Below are 11,516 nucleotides of genomic sequence, written 5' to 3'. Positions count from 1 at the left end.
TGCCCAGGCATATGCACACCCTGGTGCATCCACTGCAAATCCATAAAACACTCATCACTCTCGAACCAATGCCCCCACAGACTATCACTCACCCAACAGGCCAACAGACATATAGACATAAACACGGCCAAAATCCAAACCAAAAAACCCACACTGCAAGCATACAAACCACTACTACCAACACCACCCCCAAACAACAACACTCACGCACGCAAAACAGTATACCCAGTCTCCGTATGGGACCAAAATCAGCGAGACGCATACATCGCAAATGAAACAAACACCCCACACATCCCACAAACTCACACTCTCACCCTCCCCGCCTCTCACCCTACAATTACCACATCTACACCCGCAAGCAAAACCCAACGCACAACGACCACCACACAACCAGCACCAACACAAGCCATCACAGCCACAAGGGCAACAACACTCCCAAACCTACAGGCAACCCCCGAACACCCAGTCAACAGGGAAACTACAGAAACCACTCAGACTCTCGCACCCAAACCCAGCATGCAACCCACCACCGAACAGATTGACCAAACTAAAGACAACCGAAGAGGACGAGTACACATCCTCAGAGGAAATAAACGATCTTACCTTGTCAGCCCCAAAAACCAAAAGCTATAGAAAAAAACTCACCCAAAACGCAGAAAGCAAAAATCTAAACAACTTAGTCCTCCTACTAGCTTACGTGTTAAAGCAGTCTAATCCAGAAGCCAGCTCCAAAGCCTTCTTTGGTGTAGCACATAAACTAAAACTCGTCACCACCTCTTTCGACCGTTTCAGCAGCAACCTTAATAACCTACTAAAGTAAATACCTAAACCAAGCCTAAACCAAACATAAATCCACCCAGTTTCCCAATGGAAGGCCTAAACATTTTTCAATGGAATGCCAATGGCCTCGCCGGCCATGGTTCTGAACTCAAAGCTAAATTCAAAATAGATAAAGGTCCCCATGTAGCTTGTATTCAAGAAACCAAATTCTCACATAAAACTAAATTCAACCTACCAAATTATAACGCAGTGAGAACCGACAGGTCCAAAACCATCCCAGGCAGAACAGGAGGAGGTCTAATCATCTACGTTAGAGAGGATAATAACTACGAGGAAGTTAAAGTAAACACTCCTAATCTAGAAGCTAATGGAATCCAAGTCACCATCAATAACCAAAAAATAAAAATCATTAACATCTATCACTCAACACTAAAACCAATTAAAGATACAGACCTAGATATCCTTTACCAATTAGGAAATAAATCAACCATCTTCCTAGGAGACTTCAATGCCCATCATCCTACCTGGGGCATTGCAGATAAACTAGACAACCATGGACAACTAATATCAGAGTGGATTGAAAAAAATGACCTAATACTATTAAACAATAACCAACCAACTAGATACGACAAATCCCACCACACCATGTCGGCTATCGACTTAACAATATGTACGCCAGACTTAGCACAAAGTCTGATGTGGGACGTCCACCCAGTACCTCTAGGCAGCGACCACTTTCCCATAAATATAACCCTAGGAAATATAAAAATACCAAATCAAACCCTTAAACAGGAACCTAAATTTCAGTACAAAAACGCCAACTGGGACCAATTCCAAGAATTATGCAACGAAGCTAATCTAAACGATTTAGAAACAACAGACCCCGAAACATTCTGTCAAAACCTAACTAACTTCATAATCAACGCAGCCAAATCCGCAATCCCCTTCAAATCATCCAACCCAGGAAAACCCACTGTCCCTTGGTGGAATGAGGAAATAGAGCTAACTAGACTAAAACGCAAATCAGCTTTCAACAGAGCTAAACGAGACCCCTCTCATCTCAAAACAGCTCATGAACTTAACCACAAAGTGCAAAACCTAGTTAAAACTGCTAAAACCAAAAACTGGAAAATATTCTGTGAGGAGCTAAATCACCACACCGACGCTAGGAAGGTGTGGCGCAAAATTCACGCCATCCGAGGCATCAAGCGGCACAAAAAAAGCCCCAATATAAACAACTCAACTAACCCCACCCAAAAGGCCAACAACCTAGCCAAACACTTCTCTAAAGTTAGCAGCAACAGTAACTTCGGTAAGAAATTCCAAGATAAACTAAATAAAGAAACCAAATTCTCCAAAGAAAACAGACAAGACAACCTAGAAATAAATCAACCTTACACCATAGAAGAACTAAATCACGTACTAAACAATAGAAAAAAAGGAACAGCCCCTGGCCTAGACCTCACCTCTTACCAAATAATCAAACACTTACCTACCAAACTACTCCAAACTTTACTTAAACTATACAACCTAGTCTACCTAAACGGACAGGTCCCATCCTCATGGAAGGAAGCTCTAGTAATCCCAATACCTAAACCAAATAAACCAGCAGATCAGGCAAACTCCTATAGGCCCATCTCCCTAACCTCAAATCTCTGCAAAATAATGGAACTTATGACTTAAAATAGGCTACAGCACTACCTAGACCAAAACAACATCATAAATCCTGACCAAAGCGGCTTCACTCCTGGCTGATCAACTCTCGATAACCTTGCCCGACTAGAACAGGATATAAAAACAGGACAGCTAAACAAGCAATACACCATAGGCATATTCCTCGACTTCTCTAAAGCTTTCGATATGGTATGGCACCACGGGCTAATACAAAAACTAAAAAAAATAGGACTCAAAGGTCAAATAATAAACTTCATCCAAGATTTCCTAAACAATCGCAAAATTACCGTGGGTATAGACCATACACTATCGGACCAGTGTCCCCTAGAAAATGGCACTCCCCAGGGCAGCATCCTCAGCCCAACCCTTTTCAATATAATGATAAATGATCTATTCGAGGGCTTATCCCCTAAACTAAACACTTCAAAATTCGCGGATGACGGAGCCCTATGGATCCGCACTAAAAGCATTAAAATGGCAGAAAACTTAATCCAAAAATCTCTAAATAAAATACAACAATGGGCAGACAAATGGGGCTTCTCCCTTAACTCAGATAAAACAACAGGAGTAGTATTCAAACATAAAAACATGAAACCTGCCTACCCAATCCTCCAGCTAAACAACCAAACAATCAAATTCCAAAAACAAACAAAATTCTTAGGACTTATTTTCGATCAACACCTCACCTGGGAGGCTCACGTCCAAAACCTAAAAACTAGATGCAGCCAAGACCTTAACACATTAAGATGTCTCACCGGCTCTAACTGGGGAGCCTCCAAAGATACCCTCCTCTCACTATATACAACACTAATTAGATCAAAACTAGACTACGGCTGTGCCATATACAATACCCTAAACAACTCTCTTTCTAAAAAACTTGACTCAATACAATATCAGGCTCTCAAACTAATTACACGCACCCAACATGGCACCTCCTACACCTCACTTCAGGCCCTTACAGGAGAAATGCCACTAAATCTACGCAGGGAACATCTAAGCCTTAATTTCTGGGCCGCGTCCCAAACAAACCCTCTCATCCAAAACCTAATTAACCAAAACATTAGCCCAAGAAACCAAGCTCTAGCTCGCAAACACCCCTTACTCACCCCAATATCCCAAAGAATAACTAACTACCTCAATGAACACCAAACTCAAAATCTTAAACAAAACTGCAAAAAATCAAATATCTTCACCCCTAAACTCAAAATACCCCAAATAGACACTACGCTAGCTAACCAAATAAATAAACAAACCGACCCAAACATAGCTAAAACCACCACACTTTCATACATACACGAAAATTGGCCAAATTGGTGTCACATATACACTGACGGATCTTCAGACCCGATCTCCAACCACACAGGCTTCGGAGTCCATACCACACAACCAGTTATATCCACACAATCTTACCGACTCCCTAACAACCAATCTATATTCACGGCCGAACTTGTGGGCATGGCCTCAGCCCTGCATAACCAACAATCTAAAAACAACAAAAAAATCCTAATTCTCACTGACTCCCTTAGTGGACTACAAGCCCTCCAAAACAAAAATACCAAAAAACGACCTAAATTAATAAACCAAATACTTAAAAGCTCCAACGACCTAACAAAAGCAGGCAAACAAATAACCTTCTTGTGGATCCCCGCCCACGTAGGAATTTATGGCAACGAAAGCGCCGATAAAGCAGCTAAATTATCTCTCAAAATACCAGAAATAAGCCTAAACCTACCCATCTCAAAATCAGAAATTAAAAGTGTAAACAAACAAAAAATAACCAAAAAATGGCATAATCAATATCAAAACTCAAATAGCCAAATCAAAAAAGTGCTCAGAAAACCACTAGCCAAACCTAAAATCCTACACCCCTCTAAAAAAATTGACAGATTAATTACAAAACTCCAAACAGGACACACTAACCTAAATAACCACCTAAAACAACTTAAAAGACACACCACAGGCAACTGCCCCCACTGCAAACAACCCGAAACCACAGAACACGCACTCATTCACTGCACCCACTATCAAATACACAGAACCACACTACAAACCACCCTCAATCTAAATAAGGTTCCTACTCTAGATGAAATACTAAACCCTCAAAATAAACTAGAAAACTTCAAGGCCCTAGGCGTATTCCTAATCAAAACAGACCTAATTAAGCGCATCTAAAAATTAATTAATCGACCAATCCAAAATCCAATAAACATACAAACACCCACCTCACCCGGCTCCCTTAGTTCCCTTCTCCACCCACCTCGGCATTTATTCCAAATTTAAAAATTTCAAAAAATCAATATAAGCCACCCCTAAAAGCCCCCTCTTGGGTTGCACACACCACTTTCACCCTTTTCGGAATACACTAAATGGTCCGGCCAGGCCCGTGTGCGAAATACGCTGTAGTCGGAAAGCGCACGTTAAATCTTCTATATCAGTCAGTCAGTCCCTCATTCAGTCTTGCTTGACAACGGTATAAGGATCTATATCGAAACGTCGCCTTTTACAGTATTAAAGAAGTTGTTATCCATAAAAAATTGTGTCTATCTTGTAATCCTTTCAGACTCATTAAGTGGGCTCCAGGCCATAAAAAACAAAAGCACAAACAAACCGCCCAAAACTAATACAACAGATAATTAAAAGCGCCAACAATCAACGTAAACCAGGTAAAGACATAAAAATATTTTGGATCCCTGCCGACGTTGGAGTGTTTGGCAATGAACATGCAGACAAAGCAGCCAAATCAGAACTAAAATTAGAAGAAGTGAGCATCAACCTACCAATATAAAAAAAACGAAACTAAAAGTATCACAAAGGAAAAAATCCTACAAAAGTGGCAAAATAACTATCAGAAATCTGATTGCAAACTTAAACACCGGCTACAAAAGCCATTTAAAAAACAAAAATCTATCATAAAACCAAAAGAATTGACAGAGTAATAACTAAACTACAAACAGGCCACACTAAGTTAAACTCCCACCTGCACCAAATTAAAAAACACCAAACCGGTAAATGTCCCCACTGCAACTTAAAAGAAACGCCCAAACACGTAATACTATATTGCACACATTACCAGCAACACAGAACAACACTCCAATCCACACTAAATTGCAACAATCAAATGACTCTAGCAACTGTACTGAACCCCCTAAATGACTTAAAAACCTTTAAAGCACTAGGCACATATCTAATCAAAACAACAGGCATACTTGGCCGCATTTAAAAATAGAAGTACAACAAACAAGCTACCAATAAACCCTAAAATTCTAAACCTATAAAAACACACAAACTCCTTTTAGTCTCCCCCACCCCCACACCCTCCACCTTTTATGGCATATTTCAAAGTTCCAAAATTGTTCTCCAAATTAAGTAAGCAACCCTAAAGAGCCCCACCTAGGTTGCCTCACCTTTTCGGACATACCCTTTTTGACCAAACACCAAATGACTGGCGGGCCTGTGCGCAAAATACACACATGTCGGAAAGCGCACATTGAATTCCTAATTTAAGTAAGTTATTCATTCACGTGAAGGAGTAAGCACATACATGTATTCCGAAACATTGTGTTCCTCACAATAAAGATGTTGACATCCATAAATTCTCTTTGGGGGATCTTCTAAAATGGGAGCCAAATAAATTTTGAAGGACTTTGCTGACTTTGCCCATGTTGGGCCTTCATTTTAGGTAGGGGGCACGGGTGGCCAAGTCATCTAAGGCACCGCGATTTGCTGTGCAGAGTTGCGTCCCTTGGGCACGCCAGAAACCTATGATTGTGGGTTCGAATCCTGGTTTGCCACGATTATGTTTCTAGGTTTGTCACCAACATACCCATGCTCGTGGGTTTCACTGAAGTGGTAAACGTCTGAGACCTGCATCACTTCGGGCTTTCCTCCCCCATTAAGCCGAGACGCCGTGATATAACTGGAATATTGTTAAAAGCGGCGTTAAACCCAACTCACTCACTCATTTTATGTAACATCTCAAAAATTGTGTTTTCCACAACGGGAGTTCATTCAATTCTATTTGGTAAGAAAATATATTCGAGAGGTCAATTATGACTTTGGAAACTTAAAGAAGTACTGGTTAAATTGTCATTTAGTTTCTTAATGCACTGCTTTTGCATGTGTACTGTCAGAATGTGTAAAAAGAAAATGTAACAGAACTCTAAAAATACCATTGTGAAAGTTATTAATTTTGATTCAGTTCTTCTTTGTAATTTTGTGTAACCTGTAAGCAATTGGTACATGTGAAGACACATTCTCAAAACAAATATTTTTCAGACAATTGCTTAATAACAGATTAATGTCATTGGCTGAGGAAATTATCATGGTTTCATGGATGTGTATGTAATGTATGTATGTGTGTGTGTATGTGTTAGTGTGTGTGCGCTCGTGCTGTGTTGACTTTAAGAAATAGAACATGTTTAAATAATATGCTTAATGATTCATATTTGCTCTCATTATAATACTATAAATGGTTACATTGCAGTGGTAAGCTATAACATTTTAAAGTTCATTTAAACATACTACCATTTGCGTTCATTATGATCGGAGCACTAACAAACATTACCTCAACATTGCAATTTTTCCTGGAATGTACGCATTAATATATATATTGTGTCAGAGGGTAAGTGATGTTTCAATCGGACAGTGACAGTAGCCAATATAGTTCAAAGAGAAACCTGTTTCTTATACAGTGGCTTAACTACATATATGCAAAACAACAATTGCCTTGACAAATTGTCTTTACTTGCCTTACGAGGCAATCCATCGGTCTGTCCGATAGAGTAACTACCCTTTATCAAAGGGAAGATACTCTTACCCTAGTCTATGAAATGTCATGGCCACAGTCAGACGTTAATTGACAGTCGGCCTGTCCTGTCATAACGTTACGAAGTGCAGTCAGATGTACACACAGCAACAAAATGAAACAAGGTAATAATTCGAACATATTTCAGCAAAATCCGACTGCTTTAATTAGTGGAAAAGGTTCCAAGCCGCAGAGATCTACAAGAACAGATATGTAAAGTGATCCCACTTGGCTTGTGCCCTCGCTAAATTGTTTCGCAATTTATATCTCTAACGTTGCCAAAACTTGTAAAATGACTTAGCTAAGTCACAGTTAGACACTGATTTTCAGTATATTAGACTATTCTTTTCATAATGATAGCAAGTATCCCAGTAGTTTCTCAAGATTCCTGATGGTTAATTCTGACTTGATCGCCAAATGACAAGGGCTAAACAGTGAAAGTAGTCCCTACTTGACCTTTGATATTTGCATCTCTATCCCCATATGACCCCAACGGATATCGTTTTTATCCGTTGGCTTTATCCTGCCGAGAAATCCACCAATTATATGATAAATACGGGTCCGGCGCTTCAGTAATATTACTATCCTGCTTCAGGGGGCTGTGGTATCGTATGGGGAAGATCTCATTACTCAAATTTGTAAGAAAACAATTATGAATGTTAACTTGAATATGTTTATTTGCCTTCCAATCACCCTTTAAAAGGAAACATACAAAAAAGTAGATTATGGTATTCTCACTGGAAAATGCATAAATTGTTACTCAACCTGGACTCACTAAGAAAAGATACAACTATCACAGTAATGTGCCCAACATAACAATGCACTTCATAATGGCAACAAATCTTGTTATTTCAGATCAACCTATTACAAGAGCAGAGTTAATCACACCCGAATTAATCAGGCAAGAATTCAGACATTTGTCATAAAAATCTCCTAATAACATCATGAGTGACTATGACAGTTGTACTTTGCCCATACTTTTTTCACGTTTTGTAAACAAAATATATTTTCTTCTGTCTCTCATGTTATATGACTGCTTGATGTTATAGATCTTAGAATTTTATGGGCAATGATACTATCATATTTTAGTTATTAATGACTAAATAATGACTAAGACATCAAATCTCAAGTTAGAATCCTATAATTGAATTAATCACAATTGATAGGCTTCTAAAATATGCTAAAATATAGGAAAAGTTAATACTTCATCAATGGTATCACATGCTTATACTCTAATTGTCATAAGAAGTCATGAGTGGTCTAACCAACTTAACACTATGCAGTGTTGAAGGCAATTGCTTTTATCATACTACTCAGTGATTGGCTTTAAACTACACTGCCATCAAATATGAAGTTCTAACATACAAGAATGAAGGGTCACTTTTATCCCACCATAATTTCTTTTGTTGCAGAGAATGTCGTACAGATCATATTACAGGTGTTTCATGTGGAGCTTCTTTGGGTGCACACGGCATTGTCATAGTAGGTGAGACTGAGCCAGTAACTTTCTTCTGCTACAATACCATTCATTCTGAAATACAACACAGGGAACCATCAGAAATATCATCAATAAAGAACATTTATATCCTATTTTCTGTGTTTATCACTGTTCTAGATACATATATCAATAACAACGCCTGGTCCCTTAAAAAATGTGACACAGTGAATGTCATGACATTGTTGATATTTCACAGTTTTCACTCAATTTTACGCAATTCTTAGAGAATATCTGAACCAGCATCTAATTTGAAGAGCAAAAGAAATGTTACCAAACAACATTATTTGTTCCTGAAAACAGAACAAGGCAAATATCAAGCATGCTACTCTCATTGTCAAAATACATGAATTCACAAAATCATTACATTATGATGTGAATGAGAACAAATCTGAAGGTATTGTATCCATAGTTTGGAAGACAGTCATATGTTCACTAATTGCACATGTAACTCACTTTAATCCTTCCGAATGCCACAATTGTCAATCAATATTGTGCAAGCCCACCACTGGCATCAATGAATGCACTAACTTGACGATGGGGTGAAGATGTGAGGCGTCTGATCATGAGAAATGGGATTCAACGTCATTATTTTTGGATGGCCTGTGCTAACTGATCCTTGTTATAAGGGCTAACTGTTCGTGCTACAATTTGATGACCCATATGATCGTTATAGAAGTGATAAGATCTGTGGTGAGTAAGACAGGAGATTATTGGCTAGCATGAAATCTCTTCCAAGACATGATGTATGACAGGTGTATGTTGCATCAAAAGCGGTAGTACGAAAGGTAGGAGAACTTAGTCAAGGCAACGCTTATCAGATATATTAACTTCCAAAATCACAATATCTGTCTTGTCTTGGCCACAGATGCTGCCCCAAACTAAAAATACCGACAGTGTCTTGAATGCAACATTGTGACTTTTGTTCTCCTTGTCGGTGGTAGACACTAACTCTTCTATCTGCACATGAAAAGCTTGAATCATCTCTCATCTGCGAAACATGACTCTTAGCCAGTTCTGCAATGTCCAAGTCCAAGGCATGTGTCCTGACCACCCTGTTGGCCTATAACAGGCCATGAGCCTGGTGACTGTCATGCAGCTACAGCCAAAACTCCTTGCGACTTGGTTATTCGTTGATCCTTGACCTATCACACCAACAGCTTGTTATCTGTGGTGTAGTGTTACTATTGGCATGTTATTTGTCATGAATGCCGACCTATGATTTACAGTTCGTACCAACTGTACACTTTTAGTTCTGTCACAATCAAATAAAGAGAAAAAACATCTTTTACTCCTTCAAAACTAAAATGTCTATTATCAAAGTTATATGGAAGTAAATGGTCGCAAGCTTGCAGTGAAAGCCTTCTCTGACTGCCCATTGCATTATCTTGATATTTAAAAGTTTTTCTTGCAGGGTCCTGAGTACTTGCTCTCCATTGACCTGGTCCTCCACATGGAGTTGTCACACACACTCACGATGGGTGCTAACCCTTGCAGATAGAGCACAAATGCATCATTTTACAGCCCTTCAGAATTCAAGCTGCCACGTTGTTGTAAGGTCTACAAATGTCCTGACCATATGGCGTGAAAGTACCTTTCTGTCTGTTACTCATTTACCGCTTTGTGACAAAAGTACCTGTCGACTACTTTAACTGCCATCTTTGGCAGTGCCGGGTGAACTTGCAGTACCAATTAGCAACCTCGTTCTATGCAAAGGATATTTCCGCTTTCAATGTCTGCTTTCTTAGCTCTAGATGCAAAAGTCCAGTTCTAAATTTGTGCACTATGCCATGTCCACCTCGTTTTTCCTCATCCTGCTGCTTGACCAAGCTGGCATGTTTTTTGCTCTCGCTGGTGTCTACACTCACCTTGCTGTCACAGCTAGCACTGGCTTGACCTGTACCCATGAATCTCTTCTCGTAACTGGCGGTTTTAGTGCCTGTAGCATCATTTTGCTGACGCACACTGAAGTTACCTCAAATTACACACTATAAAAGTGAACTGATAAATTGTAAGTACATATTCCTTTTAGTATCTAGATGAATAGTTTGTAATTGACATTGGCCATATTTACTGTATCCAACAGTGATTTGTTTCACCATGGTCAAACAGATCTCACTGTGATGTCAATTTCCATGCCTCAACATACCTTAATAATTTTCAAGATTTTGGATAATAAACATTGTCTTATTCTATAACCCCTTGTCTGGCTGTCAGATTTCAGATTTGGTCACATCTTAATAAATTTGCTGTGAAAGTTTTACTGCAAAATGTTATTTTCACTCATTGTGTCTCATTTTCATTAGCATTTTATTAAATATCTTGCTTATCATTGTATTGAGGATATGATGAGCATGACAATCTAGTAATCATTGTAATTAAATGTGTTACGGTTTCACATGGAAATACATGTACATGCCTTACCTGTATGTGTTGTCCATGTCCATGCTACATATACTGTGTTACTTTAATTCATAATCACAAGTCTAATAAATAATGGCAATTGTATGAATTTAAAGAAGCCTGTACATTTTACAGTAGTTAATAGTATACTCAATAGTATTAGTAAATGTGCATGCGCTTGACCACAGAGCAAAGGTATATATGTGGAATTAACATAAATATTAATGATTATTGTGTTCTAATATGCCAACAGATATCACTTTTCAATTTGAGACTAAAAAAAAACAATACAAAAACAATGTCGCAAATATCACAGTTTAAGTTGCTTTCTATTTGTCTTTTAAAGGTGATTTTTTTATA

General features: G+C 38.8%; 1 protein-coding gene across 1 annotated transcript in view; it reads right to left on the bottom strand.

Annotated features, from left to right (window-relative positions):
* Positions 1-7,895: 7,895 nt before the first annotated feature.
* The window catches only part of LOC139449468 (von Willebrand factor A domain-containing protein 3B-like), a 521,695-nt gene continuing 518,074 nt past the window's right edge, over positions 7,896-11,516 (bottom strand). Inside the window, exon 34 of the mRNA XM_071230886.1 lies at positions 7,896-8,789. Coding sequence (XP_071086987.1) covers positions 8,702-8,789 — 88 coding nt within the window. The 3' untranslated portion in view covers positions 7,896-8,701. The remainder of the gene's footprint in view (positions 8,790-11,516) is intronic.

This window comes from Haliotis cracherodii, unplaced genomic scaffold (genome assembly GCF_022045235.1).
Source record: "Haliotis cracherodii isolate W230 unplaced genomic scaffold, xgHalCrac1.p SCAF_8, whole genome shotgun sequence".
NCBI lineage: Eukaryota > Metazoa > Mollusca > Gastropoda > Lepetellida > Haliotidae > Haliotis > Haliotis cracherodii.
Note: the sequence above shows the minus strand (reverse complement) of the source record. Positions and strands in the feature narration are given on the sequence as shown.